Source organism: Megachile rotundata, chromosome 13 (assembly GCF_050947335.1).
Source record: "Megachile rotundata isolate GNS110a chromosome 13, iyMegRotu1, whole genome shotgun sequence".
NCBI classification, from domain to species: Eukaryota; Metazoa; Arthropoda; class Insecta; order Hymenoptera; family Megachilidae; genus Megachile; species Megachile rotundata.
The window spans coordinates 5,830,329-5,850,561 of record NC_134995.1 but is presented as its reverse complement, the minus strand read 5'-3'; the positions used below and the strand labels follow the sequence as shown (position 1 = coordinate 5,850,561).

The 20,233-nt window shown below is 32.4% G+C and overlaps 1 protein-coding gene across 9 annotated transcripts in view; it reads left to right on the top strand.

The window, feature by feature from the left end:
• LOC100879998 (bruno 3) overlaps window positions 1-20,233 on the top strand; it is a 465,868-nt gene that overhangs the window by 375,778 nt on the left and 69,857 nt on the right. For all 9 annotated transcript variants that reach the window (XM_076539338.1, XM_076539340.1, XM_076539334.1 and 6 more), the window contains one exon: window positions 17,647-17,726. In XM_076539338.1, coding sequence (XP_076395453.1) covers window positions 17,647-17,726 — 80 coding nt within the window. The remainder of the gene's footprint in view (window positions 1-17,646; window positions 17,727-20,233) is intronic.

The following is a 20,233-nucleotide window of genomic DNA, read 5'->3' as shown; positions in this document are numbered from 1 at the left end:
AGAGTTTGAGAGCTTGAGAGCTTCAGAGCTTGAGAGCTTGAGAGTTTGAGAGCTTGAGAATTTGAGAGCTTGAGAGTTTGAGAGCTTGAGAGTTTGAGAGCTTGAGAGTTTGAGAGCTTCAGAGTTTGAGAGCTTGAGAGTTTGAGAGCTTGAGAGTTTGAGAGCTTAAGAGTTTGAGAGCTTGAGAGTTTAAGAGCTTGGGAATTTGAGAGCTTGATAGATTGAGAGCTTGAGAGCTTGAGAGTTTGAGAGCTTGAGAGTTTTAGAGCTTGAGAGCTTGAGAACTTAAGAATTTGAAAATTTGATAATTTGAAACTTCAAAAATTTGAATTTAAAAATATAGAAATTTTAGAATTTGAAAATTAAAATATTTTAAACTTGAAAATTTTGTAATTTAATAATGCAAATTTTTAAATTTACACATTTGTCCTCATGGAAAAGAAACTAACATTACCAGCAACTGTAAACGATACTGCAATGAGTACTTTAAATTAAAATTGAAAAACGCAAGGACGAGGAAAATTAAATTACACAATCTTTATAAGAAAAGTTTGAAATGTAATGCGATATTCGAAGTGCTGTTATTAGTTGGTATAGTATCAAAGAAAATGTATATTTGAATTCTTTACCTTTGCTGGGAAATTTCTTAGAATATTCCTGCAATAATTCTTTGAAATTGACCTACTTTCTCCAGCAACAAAAATAACGAGAATTATAGTTGCTGTAGTTGAAGTATGTTTCATTCCACAAAGAATGCTTTCTATACGAAAAATTATTATTATTATTAAAAATTGCAGTTACAATATGAATCATCTAGTATATTATATTGTTGTGCAAAATTTGTCATATTTTTGAATTTGTTTTATTTTCTTAACTTAACTTAACTTTGTTTTAATTTTATATCAATGGTTGTTTGTACAATGACATAACCTTAAATTGCTCTAATTTTCCACTCTTCTACCAAAGCTATTTCACTCACAAAGACACTTTTCACCATTTTTCTAGATATTTTGGCCCATTTCAAGAAAATTTGATTCTCTGACAAAAAGTCTTATCTGCCACGGTTGACTAAACCTACTGACATATACTGTGTACTCAATTTGAAATTAAAAATGAAGTTAAAAAATAAATAAACAAACTACGAAACATAAATTAGTACACGCATTTATTCTTTACCTTGAAAATCAATGCCAATTTCAAGGAATGTACTTTAACAAAATGTGTACCTTATAATAAGAAACTTGTGAAGTGTTCATTTGACCGGTTTGATAGTTTTAAAGTGTGCAATTTGCATACGTGAGTGGATGCTCTTTATTTCATCCATAACCTCAATTTAATTTCGTACGCAATTACGCAGCGACACAGTGACCCTAATGATTTTCAATTTATCACAAATATGTGAGTCGAAGAACTGTAAAGAAACGAAATAGCATGAGACAAGAGTTCGAACGCGTTCCCAAACAAGAAAAACGAACAGATTCCCCATGGGAAGTCGGTAACCTTCTTCTATGTTCGACCAAGCACCGTTTCCGATCCAGACCACTGGCGGAAAAGCAGCAAAAGCTTAGCAGGGCTTAACCTGGTGACAGGATGATTGGTGGTATTATCGGAATTACTCGAGAGTAACGAACTCGCAATATCTCGAAAATCGTGCGTTAGCTTCGTCACCGGTCTAATGGAACAGTTGTTGAGTCCCTCAAGATTAGGAAGTTTTATAGGAAACTCATGTTTATCGATACTTTTCATCTTTACACTCATTCTTGATCTACTACTTGTAGTTTCTTAATGATAATACTTTTATATCGCTTTATAAATTTTGAAACTCAGTTTGACTGTAAATTAATTCATTGAAATTGGAGCTGTTGAAAATTGTATTAGTATTTTTATTTTTAACTAAGTGGAATAGTTCAACATTTAAAAATTGTTAATTTTTTAAAATTGAATATTAACTACAAAAATTATAAAACACGATCTACTCATTAATTTATGCTCAACCTTTACACACACTGATGTACAAAATGTACAATATACAATATACAAAATATGATGTATAATATAATATAACCTACAAAATATGCAATAATATAATGTACAAAATTTACAATAATACAGCAACACATAATGCTACTATAACATAAAAACCAACATGTAAAAAAGATTGAAACAGGAATATCTTGTACAACATCGATCGGTCGACTTCGTTTTCTCGAATGCGAGCCAGCACGCCGCCATACTTTTTGGCTGCGGAAATCGGGAACCGCTTTGATCCAAGTATCGCGTTCGTGAATTTCGTCGAAGCTTTTTGTCGCACCTGTTCGACCTCCTTCTCCTTTCTATTCTGCGGCAGATGTTCCTAGAATTCCTTAAGAACGTGCAAAAAGGGATACGAATAAACGTGCGTGCACGCTCAAGTACCTTCGAGCGTTTGTTAGAAAATTTCTCCGCACGTACCACAATTTTCCGTTGCATTGCTGAATTTTGTGGCTAAACGAGCATACGGTTCATCGTATTTCCCGGAGCTGAACAGATTCAGATTGAATAGAAACGCCGAAATAAATTTTGTAAATTTTTATGTAGTGAAACTTGCATTTAAATTGTTGAGGTTAGTTTTGGAGGGAAATAAAGTAAGACATTTTTAGTGGAGGAAAGAAATATGTTTTTTTGCTGTGATATTTTGGATACCTTTATTGACAGTTTTCATTGCTGGTATTCATAGTCTTTATAGTTCCTTCTAAAGTTACATAACCTAAAAATCTGATTCAATACTATTACCATTTATCTCCTTTAAGTTTCTAAGCAAATTTTCAAATGTAACATTGACTAAGTTTTATTTCTTTATCCCCTAACCCATAAAAACTGCCGTTGCCTAACAAAAAATAAAAAATGTTAGTCATTTTTAACGAAATTAAATATTCGTTAACTGACTACAGTTAGCGCACAGGAAATTGCAAGCGGATTTGCGATCAGAACGCGTTCGAATCTTCGTCGGTGTTCGCTATATGGCCAGAAAGATAACGGGAGGAAAGCATCAACGAAATCCAAAGTAAATGTGGCACGGCTGATCAAACCAGGACACGATTTCCGTAGTTGCCGCTACAACAATACCCCACGTTGCATAAATAAAGCGTGCACGTTGGACGTGATCAATATTGGATGTGATGAAAGTAAACCGGTAAAGCGTCGAACGACGCTCGACCCTCGTCGACGCGCACGACCGTCTGTGTAATTTAATGCCCGGCAAATACGCCAAGCAGAGAGAGTAGTTTTGCACTGTAATCTAGATGAATCTGCCACTCCCAACAGGCATAGGCTGTCGACAATTAATGACCCCAGAGATGCAGGTATCGTCATTTTTGTGATGACTTATCTACTTTGACGCATCTTTGTACACCTATTTCATTTGAATTAAGGGTGAAGTCTGGTGACAAACGCAGGACTGTTTTTGGGGACTTCTGGAAAATTGATATGCTATGGCGGTTGTTTCTTATCTTGTTTTGGTTGGGAGAGACAAGGATAGATGTTTAGTTATTTAATTCTAGTGATTTCAAACCCAAAAGCAATACTTTGTCATACATTTTTTTAGAGATATTCTTTAGACTATACATAGGAATCGTACTAAGTCAGATTTTGCAATTTCGCTTTAAAAAATTTTTTAAAAATGATTCTATATGCTTTCGTTCGTTATGACGATTTAAGTTATTAAATTTATCGTCATAAAGTTAATTGTTTACAAACTGCAAAAACTTGCTAAATAATTAATATTCTTAGGAAACATACTATTGAAAATGTAATTGAGTTGCTTCAATTAATCAACTATATAATTAATTAGAACGTGGATTACGGAAGGTTAAATGACAATTGCGTGACAACTGTATTTATACGCTCTACAGTAGAATACGCTATAAAGTTCAGTAGAACATACAATGTAATACAATAATGTAATTTTATAATTTCTAGTTTACATTTTTGATGAGAATATACAATATAAAATTTACTGTATGTCTCATGTAAAATTAAAACATTAACTAAAACCTTGAAAGTCAATTAAACGATTCATATCATAAAATTTCCAATAGAATGTTCTCTTAAAGAATAATCATCGAAATGTGACATAAAATGCAGATGTAAACGGAACCATTTTGGTTATGAGGTTCAAGGAAATGGTCGTCCGCATCTGTTACGCTTAGAACAGTGCATTTGTCAAACAGAACATTGCTGAGCGATAGAGAAACTGTCAGGAAGTGTCGTAAAAAAGGGTGGACCTTAAAGCATTGCGAGGGATGTACCTAAAAATGTTTTTCTCGAAGAAAAATCATTCTTGAAATTGTTTACGCGTTGATAGTGCAACTCCAGTAAAAAAATATAATAACGAGTTTCAAATAACATAATTTATAGTATTTTATTATAATAATTTTACTATGTACTTAACAAAGTAGGTGAATTTATAGTTGGACTATTTAAAAGCTTTTAATCTTTGGGTAACTATTGATGTATTGAATAATTAATTTAATATTATAAATTTAATAATTAGTATTTATAGAAATTGTAACCTAATTTATTTCTTTTAGTTTTAACAAATTTTTAAAGAAACACATTTCATAAAAATAAAAGTACATTGTTATCTTAGTGATCAAATGTAAATTTAAAAGGAAAAAATGTATATTTTCAGTTTATTTAATAATAATATGCTTTACAACATATCAAAGATTAAATGCAAAATTTGTATTATTGCTATGGAACACGTATAATAACAATGATATTTGTCTTCAGTAAAATGTTCCAATATTGTCATATTAGAAATAAAATTAAATTATTGGTAAATTCCTGAAATTGATATTTCAATACCCTAAATTGCCATATTGTTGAAATTAAATTTTTTACATATCAAGTTATGAAATTTTCACATATTGATTTTTTAACATTTCATTCTGCTAAATTTTCGTAATTGAATTTTTAACATTTCAATCTGCTAAATTTTCGTAATTGAATTTTTAACACTTCAGTCTACTAATTCATCATAATTGAATTTTTAACATTTCACCTCGCTAAATTATCAAAATTGAATGTCTGTCATTTCAAATTGCTGAATTATTAAATTTAATTTCTTAACATTTTAAATTATCAAATTACTACAATGAAAGTTTCGACATTTTAAATTATCAAATTATCAAAACTGAATTTTTCACATTTTAAATTGTCAGTTTAACAAAATTGAATTTTCACCACTTTAAAATTGTCAAATTACCAAAATTGAATTTCCTACATTTCAATTTATCAAAACCAATTTTCTATTATTCCAAACGATTATAAAAATCGAATGATTTATTTCAGTCACATCAAATTAATGCTAAACGCTAAAGAAAATGGCCACGAAAAATCGTAGCTCAAATAGAAAATAACTGTTGCATAAATCATTCACGCGTGGAAAAATTGTGAGTATCATGAATTTAACTAACCCAACGTCTTACAGCAAAGGTAAAATTCCATATACGACACGGCAGACGTTTATTTCGCGCTTTTACAGCATGAAACAGATGTCGAGCGGTTTCGTAAGTAGAATGTGACTCAGCTGAGTGCCACCGAAAATGAGAGACGTCGCGATATTTTCCGAATGTAGAGAGACGTTTCGCTCAGAAATTTATCTTCTCGTAATAACAGCGTGGCAACGCCGTTTTCCGGGTGTTGTCACGTCCCGTTCGTTCCCGTACGTGTCTGCCTCTTTGTCTTCTTCCTTCTCTTTTTTTCCCCCACATCCCCCTGCCACACAACCCTCTGGGATTCGGTCGTGTCCGCATTATAATGGCATTTCGTGTCTCCACATTACACTTGCTGTCTCGCCAGCTACTACACGTTTCCCCTGCGTTCTACAACGGTGTCTTATTTGTTTCCTTCTCCAAATATACCACAAATTTCCCGTATCGAGGGAGACCTTGCGATATCGAACCGATGGAGGGACAAACGAAATTCCGGAAACGTATATTTAAGTATGCATCCCTCGTGTCACTCGTTTGTTCGCGTCTATCTTGTTAATTGCTCCATTCTTTGCGAGGATTTTAACTGCTTAATCACTGGGAATGAAGATATCAAGAACGAAGGTTCTTGAGTAGCAGAAATATTTGACAGACTATTATGAGAACTCAAACAATTGATAATTTCGGATACTCGTGAGGGAAAATGGGGTACATGCGATGGATGACTCCTTAATTTTTTCTTTAAAATTTTGTAATTTTGTGATTTTTCATAGTTGATATTTCACAAACTTCCAAATTACTTCATTTTTATATTTTCAAATTTTTTCTCAATGTTTTAATTGCTAAGTTTTGTAGTTATTAAGAAATATTGCTTTTATGTGAATTTGATTTTGTATAACTGATTTTCTAATCTAATTTGATTTTATAACCTAAGTGTTCGTGCATAACCTAAAACTACTAGAAATAATTGTAATCACTATTTTATATATATATTACGTTAGTATAACTTCTTGACTGCATTTTTAATTTAAAAATGCATGTGTGTTGAAGTCTGTTCTATTCATAAATAAATCATAAATCTATATTTTTTACTTTCATTTAATACTCTATACATACAAATTTACACATATGATGATATTAGAGTAATATAGAAGAAATTATTTATAACCTCAAATTATATAATAATAAATATATTTACAACATGAATTTAGTGAAAAATGTATTTACATCACAAAATATTATAGTAATAAAATTCACAAGAAATAAATACAAAATTAACAGTACAAAATAATGTAACAATAAATATATTTTCAGCATAAAACAATAAATGCACAGAATAAAATAATACACTAATAAACATAATCATAAAAAAAATAATATATTCATAAACATTAACAGTACAAAATAATGTAGCAATATATTTACAGAATATAACAATAAATACACAGAATAAAGCAGTAATAAATATATTCACAAGAAATTAATGCAACGAACAAAAGTACGACAAACATCAAACCATTAACCGCTGTAACAAAAAAGCAATCCTTTGCTATTAATCGTACCGTGATCAAAGGGACATTACATATTTTATTTCGAGTATTCTCTGTGCTAACCATATTCCCGGCTAAAACGTAGGGGTGTATATTTTTGTTCGTTGCTTTCAGTGCAGAAAAACAATATTTCTCCTTGTCAAAGCATACTTTATCCCAGAAAGTGTTACGCTTCACGTGAACGAAATACAAAGGAAGATTTTACTTTCATGAGAAAGGAGAAAAAAAACGAAAATTCAAGAGACGACTTCTCGAACCGTGTCCATCTTTGCCCAGCCTGCACTGCGGAGGTCAAAACATTTTTTCCTCTCTGTCCGGTCGGATTTGCGCGTCCTCTCTGTTTCCTGTGGCCAACCTGCAAATCTCTTACACCGAATTCCCTAGTTTGCCGTCGCTCCTCGACATTTGCATCTGCGCCTCTCTCTCTGTCGGCTTTCTCTCCGGGCATCGGTGTTCCTTTTCCCTTTTTTTCCCCCCATTCTTCCACCCCCCAGGTTTCATCCGACGAATATAAAAAGGGCTGAGCACCCGAGTGTTTAGTAACTTTGTCAGCGTTTTTAATCCCGCCCCTTATCCTGCCTCTGCTTTCGCTGCTCCAGCTTCGCTCTCTTTGTCTCCTTGTTTCTCTCGTGCGCCGAACAAGCCTACACTTACGCCTACCCTTTTTTTTTTAGTTCCTGGCTTCGACGTGGCCGTGCTCTGTGTACCTTGTAAAACCAGCCGTTGCACCAATTACGAGTGCTCGCGTTCAACTCGACCGGATTTAGTAGCTTCATCAGTGAAATTGATTCGTTTGGGCTGTTCCCGGTGTCTGCACACAGGCTGCGCCTCGTGGCAGAGGCTCAAACGGCGGTTACCGAACATATGTTCGAACGATTTGTACGATTCCCCGTCCCGCTTGTGTTCCGTGTATCACACGCCTATAGTAATTCTTTTTTTTGCAGAATTCGATTTATAGCGATTTCAGGGTGATTTGGACGATTGTTAGTAAGCGAATCCTCCGTGTTTGAATTTTTGCTTATATCATGCGGTTTCTATGGCAATTGAAGTTTGTTAAAGGTTCAAGGAAATAACCGAATATAAACAGAGAGTAATATATTCTATTATAGCCAGGATTTTATATTTTTTTACTGTGGAACTTTTAGTAACAGATTTGTGAAATTTTTGAAATGACTTTAAACACGATACAATTTTTAATAAGCTTATCTATCAGTCACCTGAGATAAATAATTGATTTGTGGGTATTTAGTAAATAGTCTAACGGGTATTTACTAGGAAAATATTAAAAAACGAATAAAATACTAAATGAGTAAAATAAAATAATAAACTAAACATTTATTTCCCTTCCTGAAATAATTACAAATCACACCAAACATATCACAAAAGCCTTGACAAAATAAATTATTTCTGGCAATTTCGCTTAAAACAAGATTGATTAAAATTTAATCCTAAAACGTATTTCCACCGTTTCTAATGACGGTGTAATTTTAAATAACCCAGCAATTTAACAACCGTTAATTTAATTGAGTCTTCGAAATTTCATTTCGAGTTGAAATTACGGTAGTACTGTTACCTATTATCAACAAATCTAGCTAAGTTTATCGCGTTTAATTACAGAAAATGAAAAACGATGTAGTACGTGGCTGCTTAATATTAAGTCCCACATGACCTATTCCATGTCGCACCCTTCCACCTATTTCCCACGGTCGTTAGTGTATTTTTTTCATTTAACCGGTGACCCGAATCCAGAAATAATAGGAACCCTGCCCATTAACACAGAAACGCTACGATAACGTCCTTGTCGTGTGTCAACAACCCTTACCCGAATGTGATCGAAGGTTCACGCAAATACCTATACAACGTCCTTTATGAAGGATGTGTATTGTTTTATTCAAGTTTGTTCGGCTGAATTTTTGTAGTGGACTTTTAGGATTTTTAGCGTTAAGATTTTTAGTATTTGTCTTTCAGTATTTTTAGTATTATGATTTTTAGTATTATGAGTTTTAGTATTCCACTTTTAGGATTTTTAGCGTTATGATTTTTAGTATTTGACTTTCAGTATTTTTAGTATTATGAGTTTTGGTATTCCACTTTTAGGATTTTTAGCGTAATGATTTTTGGTATTTGACTTGTAGTATTTTTAGTATTATGAGTTTTAATATTCAACTTTTAGTATTTTTAGTACAACGATTTTTAATATACGACTTTCAGTATTTTTAGTATTATGTTTATTTTTGGTATTCGATTATTATTGTTTTTAGTACTTGGTTTTCAATATTTTTAATTCGACATTCAATATTTTAAGTATTATGATTTGTTTGTATTCGACTTTCAGTATTTTTAATTCAACTTGTAATATTTTCAGTGCATGTTATGATTTTTAATATTCAATTGAATTGAGAACTTTTGAGAAAATTTTAATAGAGAAAACATTAATCTCAATTTATTTTGTATATATTACGATCATCCTCTATATTTTAACAGAAAAAAATGATTAATCTTATATTTTTCAAATTAACATTTAATTGACATTAACATTTAAAAATTGCAATTTCATATAATACATAAAGTATAAATACTATGATAGTTCGAACGTTTCTACAACAAATTATTCAACAAACAACTCAGACATCTGATACATTCCTACATCCTACTCTTCCAGGAGAGCCACAAAAGTTCATTACTTATTAGTTTCCAGGAAATCGATACTATAGAACTAGTCCGTACAAAATTAACCCAGGTTTATCAAGTAAACTTTAGAGTAACAGCGACTGTGTTGTAAAATCGATGTAAGACATTGAAACATACAGAGACTATATGCATAACTATGTGGGTCAAGAGACATAATCGACTAACTGTAACGTATACCTAATTTGCATCTTAAATTGCTTTGTAAAAGATTTCAGAGATTTTAGTATCTAGAATTCTTTATCTTATTGATTTTGTCTCTCGACTTATCACAAATATATTTTTGATGGTGTATTTTCGTGTTGAAGGTGAAAAATAAAATTTAATATTTTTGTTATGTATTAAATGTTAAAAGTATGTAAATACAATTAGTTAAAAATATTAACTAATAATGATGTACTATTTGACACTGAAAAATGTTTCAAAAGAATTTTGTCTTCTATTATAGCTAACAAAATATAAATTAATTTCATAAATTTTAAATAATAATTCATGACACTTTCATGCTCAAATAAAAAATTGTGTAATTCCAATACAATAATTATATGTAAGTTTAGAAATAACAAAAATAATAAAAATAAATTACTAATCAGTATGAAAGAGTTAGGAGACTGCAACCCCCTTTCAAACACTGATAAATTCTACAATTTAAGGAAATATTAAGGAATATTAAAATTAAGTTTTAATGGAATATATATAAATTCAAAAATTAATTATTTATATTTTTATTATATTAATAAAAAAGCATATATATATAGCAGTAAACTTTAATATCTTCAAAACTGTCAATAAAAAATTACTATAAATGATTATAAATGTATTATAACCTTACATAATATATAAGAAAATTAAATCATGAAATTTGATTTTAAATTCCATGTATATACATATATTATTAATATTTCATAACTGTGACATATTTTTCATACAAGAAATTAATATAATTAGTATAATATTTAAAAATGAGTAAAACTGAATAAAAAACACGTAACACGAACGATATTACTTCGCCATCAAAAATAAACGTTAGTTCCGAAATTTGAAACCAGTACGTTGAAAAGTGTTCGATATTTTTACAACTGAATTTTTCTTTCGGATCTGCAAAAAGGAGAAAAGCAAACGCAACTCGCTACCCCAATCACGCGATTATGTTTTCCCGTTGTTCCAGCAATGCTACTCCAACGGAAAAACAAACAAACGTTCATTAATTTGTCGTGGAATCGAAGGTTTTTCAAATAAACTACGGCAACGGTAATCTTCTCTACCCTGGTCCTTAATCCCAAAAACAATTACACCCGGATCTAATGAGGTTTTCGACGTCCTTCAGATAAATTCAATTATTAACTCTCGTTTAATCGATAAGGGATAGAAGTTTTCCGAAAGTTCCGTAAGTTTTCTACGGTAAATATAACAAGATTAATGAGTTTGTATCTGTTCGTCCGTGAATAGTATTGAACGGATAAGTGGAACACTTTTTGCTTTGGTACCTGTAACTTTGAGCAAATTCAATAAATTTATTCGAGGATAAAAAACGTTAGGAAACTAGAAAATTGTAAGTAGTTTAAAATATAAACTCATTGGCATGGACTTATATGAAATTGACAACTTGCTGACTTTTTTAAATTTGACTACTGTAATCAGTTTGTAATATTCGATTTTCAATTATAAGCATAAAAAAATTTATGGAGGTTCAAGGAAAATTTTTTAATTTTTTCATTAAAAGTCGTACTGTGAGTAAATACAGAAATACTGCAAAAAATATTTATATATTTTAATATTTAGTAAAATATTGCAGAAGTACTTGATAAAATCAGTAATAAAAATATCTAATATAATTTTCAACATCAACATATTGACTCTTTGAGCCACATAATTTTAAAGATAACTCAAGTGATAACTAAATAGATAGTTAAAGATAACTCAAGTGATAACTAAATAGATAGTTAAAGATAACTGAAGTTGCAAAAATTTTCAAAAGAAAAAATATTGATAAAAGCAACTTTTCGAGATGAATTAAAAGTCGCATCATAAAAGGCTTAGGAAAAAGAGAGTTTAAGCTACCTAACCTCAAAAAGTGAACGACACGCGATCAAAGAAGGCAAATCGAACGACGTGAAACGCCATCGAATGATAAACACCGTTCTAATACGATCAAATCGTTTTCCCAGGATTAAAAAAGAGTAAAGGTTGTTCCACATGTCCGTTGGAGAGTTTCCAACGTATCGGAAAGCCTAGCGAGCGTGGTGGTCGCGCGTTAGCGCTTCGCCGCTCGGGGGGTGCAGGGGGCTGAAGAGAAGCAGGGGGCCGCAGAATAAACTTAGACATGTTTGCCGAGCAATCAAATATATGAGCGGAAAGTCTCGCAGGCGTTATCGATTGGTTCGAACCGGCTGTGGCGGCATACAGGCGAAGAGGAAAGAGAGAACACCGAAACCGTGGGGGTTTTAGGCAGGGGTCGAGAAGGGGTCGAGACGAAATGGGAACGGGAAGATCCACGAAACTAGTCTACATCGTCGTCGGTGGAGGGCAGAACGGTTTGTCCAGTGTTTGTTGTTCACCGTTGTTCGAGGGGGCAAACATAGTTTTCGAGCCGGCGAGAAGGAGCCGCTGGAACAGCCGAATAGATATACACATGCCATCTGTGCATACAGGGTGGTACACCACAAACCGAAAACCTAAATATCGATACAAAGTTACGAAAGTATATTTCGATGGAATATTGTTTGGAAAAAATATGGTGGAATTTTTTAAGCCTATTTTCAAAAACAGGATTCCTTGACACTCTTAACCCTTTGCATTCCTATGTCGAGTGTGGCTCGATATCACATTTCTTGAATCGTATAATTCAGACAAATAGATTGGTTGAGTACATACATTTTCATTTATTTATTCTTTATGATAAATGAAAAATATTTGTTACATACTGTACACTGTTACAATATATTTTATTAAGGACTTTCTTATCTATTTTGTAAATGAAGTTGGTAGGTGATAGAAATTACGGAGTGCAAAGTTTATACTCCCTGTAAATGCATGAAGGTGAAATGACTATATTTAGGATTAGGTTAAACTTGAAATTTCGACAAGAATAAGATTTAAATGATAACGTTGTGTAGTTAAGGCAAGTTAGACTTGATGTTTAAACAAGATCAAATTTCGAATAATTAAATTTTGTGCAAAATTAGATTAGGTTAGAATCTTAAGTTACATTATTCCTGTTTAGGGGTTGATTGAATTAGATTGAAGTTTGAACGGGAATAAATAGTTTTGGTAACATTGTGTAACCAGTTGTGTTAGACTTAAAATTTAAACAAGAATTTTGAGTGTGTAAATTATATCTCAAGTTTGCTCAGATTACATTTGAAGTTTCAACAAGAATAATGTTCAATTATAAAATAAAAGTTAGATTAAATTAAATTTTTTATTTGTATATAAACAATATAAATTTGAAGTAGGTATACCAAAATATTTAGTATATTTGTATACCATTAGGCTTAAAATTTAAAAGAAAATATTTAAAGCAAATTTCAAATACGATAAGTAAGAATAGTAAAAATAAATTTTTGAATAATAAAATTATTTGTTCAAAACAGATTTTATTTAGTTAATATGCTAACATTTCTTATAACATTGATCTCTCAAATAATTTCAAACATGCCTTACACATATATTGTATTCAAAGAGCAAAGCTTCTAACATTCTTATAATTTACAAAAATTTCATAAAAAAAAATATATTATTACACTAACTGCAGATTTAAATGCACCTGCTATATAAATTATAAATTTTATAACGTCTAAACAAATTATAGATATTATAAAATCTATACATATTATACAAATTATAAAAATTATACAAATTACAAACTTTATACAAATTATAAAAATTATAAAGACTACCCTCTTGATACAATATACTTTTAAATCGTGTCAACATTTTTTAATAAAACAATTATTAACTTTTTATAATAGAATTGAGTTTCTGTACAAAAGAACACCCGTTATATTTACAGCTTTTGGCTAACGACGTACGTATGTGCACGCGAAAGGGAAAGAGTGTACATAGAGACGCTGTATGTATAGAAATACGCGAACTTTCGAGAAATTCGAGTCTTTTATTTCCACGCGACCTTACTCCCCGTCTGCTTTCGAAGCATCGGGGAAAAATCTCAAGAGCGCATCGCCTTCGAGAGCTCCGTCGGAGATTTCGCTTGCACAAGAACAAATAGCGGAACGGGTCAGAACAACCCCGGCAGCCTCGGACAAATTCTTGCGATGTCGACGAACGACAGGGGTTGAATCGCGAGAAAATCTTGTCCACCGGATCGCTTTTACCTCCGATTTCGAGAATTCTTTCGTGAAATTCGTCGACTTCTGTAGACGCAGTTCAAAATGTCGGCGATTCTCACGCTCGATAAAAATGGAACGTCGGTTAAGCGTGTCGTCCGTTGAACGATCTAGTTAATTCGAGTGCTGTTCCCTGTTCGTTTTTTTCGCCGGTAATATTTCTGATTAAGGATAACGCGGGCGCGAGATTTAAAGATGAAGCCAGAATTAGGTTAGGGGCGGAGTAATATTTTAAAATGCGGTTCGCTTCAGATTAGACCTCGCTGTTTGTCTTTCATTTGTCGCCAGTGTAAAGAACTCGGGTCAAGACAATCAATCTGCACTGGAAACAAATTGATCAAAGTCAACTTTAAGCATAATTTTAATAGTTCTATGGTTTAAAAGAATTTTGTTACTTGAATCGGTCAGGTTGGAATAATAAAATATAATTTATGCATTGGAAGCATACAGTTTTATTATGAAACTCCTATAGAGGCAAAATGTGCATGCATGGCAATGCATGCAAATTGCGTGTATGAAAATAATCCTTCAAAGTACCAGTGAATTACTGAGTTCAAATAACTTTGAGCAATCATATCTTCAGGAGAATGATCTTTCATATGTCAGACAAACAAGAATATTAGATAAGCATTTTATGATTAGTATTATTAGATTATTATTGTTTTATGATGTTTGTTGTTAGATAATCATGTTATGATTTTAATCATAATTATTTTTTATTAAAATGATATCATATATTTATTATAATATAATGTCATATATTTCATTCATAATCATAATCATATTTAATTACATTTATATGTGATCTAATTATGATCACACATTTTTAACAGAACATGTCATTTTAATTGCAATAAAAATAATCAACTTACGAATTACACAAAAATTACATGGACTAAAATTAATAAATGAATGAAGGTTTTCCTTGCTGCTAAATAAATCAAAATTCATATAAGATTAATTCTTGAAAAATTAAATATTCATAGCTATCGATATTGACAGAATAAATCAGAGAACGTGTCAAGGTCTTCGTTATAACTTAAAAAATCGAAATATCGACCAGGAGACTAATATTGTCTCCCCGGTGTCACTCGAACAACGATTTCGCATTGAAAGGCAGACGTCGAAGCGAAGGACTACCGAGAGTTCTTCAAAAAAAAGTCCTGGAACAAGGATAGACTTGAACGTTATCTCGTCATACTCCAGCAGGTATGGAGATGAGTGCCCTCTTTTCGCTCTAATTCCTTTCAATCCTGCCCCAACCTACCTCGATCGGCGTAATCGAACCTCATTTATATTTCTGAACGTGCTCAGTCGCTGAAAATCTGAAAACGTTTAATAATTCTTATGAATGTTAATGGCTCTTGGCTTGCTTTTATCACCTGCAGACAGTGATGAAGATGTTACGATCTTTGGTTGAACGTTTCTTATGTTTATAAGGAACAAGAATATATTTATAGGTTATGTTTATAAAGAGCAAGAATATGTTTATAGGTTATGTTTATAAAGAGCAAGAATATGTTTATAGGTTATGTTTATAAGGAAAAAGAAAATAAATGTTATAAGCCTTATAAAAATTCAAGAAATTCATCGTAGAATGATGTGATACTCACATACACGTTCAAATGTAAATGTTACTTTTATTAATACAAAATATGAAAAGAATATATAGGTTATGTTTGCAAATAGTAAGAACTGATGTTAAAAACGTTCAAACAAAAATACTATAAACATTTAAGTAGCTAACCATTGCAGACCACCATTTTGTATAAAGACGTATGTTGGCCATATACGTTTTATTTATTTTCAACTACATCCAATTGAATTTTAGATTAATAAGATTTTTGTATTAACCTTTACATTTTATTCTCACAGTTGACTGCCATATTAAAACGATTGAAAATTCTATTATATGATTTTTGTTTCTCACTGATCTTGACATATTCACAATATTTTGTACACGTTTACTGCTCATGGTTCCAAGAAATTAATACAAACATCTCATTAGGCAAACGAACAAATTCTTAACAATTTTTATAATATATATTCGTTAGAAAATTACACTGACGCAATTTTTACCCTGACAAATGGTAACCTAACTTAACCTAACCTAACGAAAATACTGTAATTAATAATTAGTAAGAGAAGAAATAATCAGCAAGAAAGAAAATGTAACTCGTCAGATTTCTAGGTGTCGGTAATCGATTGCGTATCGAACTATTACCGAGGGTAATTTCTCAGTATCGTTTGGCCGTGATACGCATCGTTATTGCTCGAAACCGGAAGTGGTGTCCCGGATTACGGAGCGTTTCTCCGTTCGTGGTAAACATCTTTTATTAAGTGCACGTTGCGCTCCGTTGGCGCGTCAATTTTTCAAAGCACCCTCGAGTTCTTTGTCTTCGCGTCTCCATCTAACTATAACGATAAGCGCACGTGGCAGGGAGAAGGGGCGATTAATCGTTCCATCATCGTTGGGGATGGTCTCGACTCTGTGACAATGGCGGAAAGGGAACTCCTTTTTACCCTTACTCCGTGTCCTTCTTGAAGATAAAACGATTTACGCGTCTTCTTCAAGTATCGAATCGTTCGCGCGATATTTTCGTTCCTGTGGACAAACGAAACAAAAACTGTCGTTTTATTTTACCTTCTCCGATCAAAAAATTCGGACTTATTTTCGTTTATTAGGATTTATTTTCGACATCTCTCTTTTTATCAAATTTGAAGGTCTGAATTTCGTTGCAAATTTTATTATGTGATGATGTATTGCACAGGTGCATTATTGTTTTTGGTAAAATTGAAGGCTTGAAATTTAATTATGAACTGTATTAATGATTGATGCATCGTGCAAATACATTCGATAGCAAATCTGATTTATTTAGGGGACATATGGTAGATAAAGAGCAGAATCCTCTTGTTTGTTCATTTTTAGGGATTTTTAAGGATTGGACATTTTGAAGGGTTGTTAGATTAAATGTTTGGAAATCTTGGGATTTCAAGACCTAGAGTTTGAGATGTTGAGATTTTGAGATTTAGAAATTCGGGGATTTGGGAAATTCAAGAACTAGAAATTTGGGAATATTGGAATTTCAATACTTAGAAATTTGGGGATTTCGGAATTTCGGAAAGTAAGCATTTGGTGGTCTTGGAATTTCAATACCTAGAAATTTGGGGATTTTGGGATTTTAGCAGCTAAGAATTTGGAAATCTTGGAATTTCAACACCTAGAAATTTGGGGATTTGGGAATTTCACGAGCTAGAAATTTGGGATTTTAGCAATTTGTGAATTTTAGAATTTCTGAGAATCACCTAATTCGCGAATCTAGGAATATGAAAGTTTATATTCTTAAGAATGCAAGAATTTGTACATTTACATTTTCTAAAAATTTATGCACTTGAGAATTTCAGTAAAAAATAATTTGAAAATCATGTCATTGTTTCATTGTATACTTATGTATTCATACTTTAAAGGTTATGAAAACATACTAACCTAACCTATACAAATCTACATATAATTAACCCCTTACAAGAATAAAATAATTTGATAACTCAGTAGATAACAGTAAATTAATGAAATGTCTCTTTTGCTTTCAGGTTGTGCATTCGTAAAACTCTCGTCACATCAAGAAGCGCTAGCGGCGATTAATTCTTTACACGGTAGCCAAACTATGCCGGTGAGTATTTTCATGCCACTATGTACTTTTTCTATTTCTACAAAGTGCATCACAGTATGCGAATTTTAGTATCAAGCACACGAATAAATGAAGAAAGGACAGTTTATGCTCTATCTAATTTTACAATGTAAAGTACGACAAAAGTACTTTAACCTCAATTTCACGTGCATTTTTGCGACAAAAAATTGCGGCATATTATTATGACATCATGGTTGTACATTCTTTGTCATGACAAACGCACAAAGAATATATAATAGTTTGTCAAGAAGCTACAGTTATTCAAGGCACACATGGAGAAATAATTGACTGTGGAACTCCACATATTCTAATTTAAACATTCTTAGTATTCCAATCACAACAAAAGTAAATCTAATTGAGTAATGATATTACCTCTTAAAAAATGAAACACGTAAATTTCATGAATATCGAATCTTGCAAGCGATGTTTATTTTCCATATACAAAGCAGTTTATCCAGAAAAGTCAGTTTATCAAGAACCTGTAACGAAACGTTAAAACGTAACTCCGAAAGCAAAATTCATGATAGAGTATCAGCGGATCGAGCGTGGAAGTCGAAACGGGATGAGGTAAATTGCCATCAAACATGTTCCGTAATTCTCGCTCTGTCACTGTATCCTCTCATCGATCATTGGCAGCTACTAAACCGATGTTTCATCGTTAGCCGTCAAGCCGTACCATTAAGCGTAATGCTAATAAACAAGTGTCCGGAAGTTCGATATGTCGATAAACGTCAATGAACGACTGCGGGACGCTAACAACAGGGTCCTGGGTGGAAGAGGAATGTATGGTCAAGTTCGGCAAGCGGCTTTGCGAACTTTCCCCAATCAGCAGGTGGAATCCCGGACGAAACTCGCTGACAATTCAATTACAACTGGGAATTCCTGGTCGGACCCAAAGCCGAGAAAGTTTGGCGGTTTGACGGAGGGGGCCAAGGGAGGATTCAACGACGGAGAAGGAGGCGACCCACACTTCGCCAAGTGTTATGCAGATTTCTGTTTGGTCAGTCATTAGATTGCAGGCACAGGGTGTTTGCAGGCACGACAGTCATTACTACGGCTGTCCACCCTGTACCGCTTTACCCAGCTACGTAGAATGGCCATCCATGAATCTGCAACGCACTCCCGTCGTTTATATTATTCTCAACTCCATTTACTGTCTTAATTCTATGCGCATTTATTCCCGCCGTTCCCTCAACTTCGACCATGCTTACCTTACGTTTAACCTCTTCAGATTTATTTTTAAGTGCACTTTCTTGTCGCACAAATTCACTTTTACCTTCCATAATGCAACATTTCTATTATTAATAAAATATTATTATAATATTATTATTAACTTATATTATTAACTTATATTATAATTAATATTATTATTAACTTTGCACTATGACTTATTTGTCAGCTGCGTCAGACAGAACTGCTCAATTAACCCCTTGTCGTGCCATTTATTTATGAGGTACGTCAGTCAAGACTAACCATTCAGGACTATAACATTAAAACGAACAAAGACAATTAAAATGTTCTAAGTATTTTATATTCAGGGATCCTTGACAACGCAAATTATAGTTGGATCTAAACTTCAAGTTAAAGAGTATTCAAAATTTGAGTAACATTAATCACATTTGAGTTGTGAGTGCGTTACGAGTGAGACTCGTCAAAGCACGGGAAGGGGTTAAGTTATAATATTAACCCTTTGCGCTCGAGAGGCGCCTCTCAGGCACCATTCGATTTAATACAACAATTTGAAATAAGCATTATTTAATTAATTCTATAATAGTGCTCATGTGATGTACAAACATAGTAAAATAGACAACACTGTTAATAGAGAAATAATAACCTCAAAAGAACTCATTTAACATTTTAATTAATATTTTAAAGTTGCTGTTTGCAAACAATAAAATTATCCTCGAGTGCGAAGGGTTAAAATAGACAAAAAAATTGAAATGTTATCTCAATATGTTATTATTCAATTGTTGACTATGCAAATTATGATTGAACGTGAACTCCAAATTGAAACGTATTAAAAATTCGAGTAAAATTGATCACGGCCGAAGTACGAGTGCGTCACGAGTCAGACTGGCCAAAATAGTGCAAAGGGTTAAAAGCCACATTTAGGTAGTAATAAAGGAGATTGCTGTAATTTTTTCCTGCTATAAGTTTATTTTATCTGTTTGACATTATCTGATTCATACAGTATTATAAGTTTGTTTTATTATACTTATTAGAGTTCTATTTGTGTATTTCTTTTTTTACGTATTCTATTAATAAAGAATTATATTACAACACATTTATCTTAAAATGCAACTCACAAAGGAAGAAAAACAATGCTTATTCCCCAGCAGAACGATTTTCTGAAAATATTAATAACTTTCGAGATTCCACTTAGTTTTCCAATACCGCTTTAACAAACTCAACGTATCAAAAATTGTGTACGGAATACAAAGGATATAAAATTGAAGAACTCCGTAACGGTGCTCGCAGCGCGATTCGTT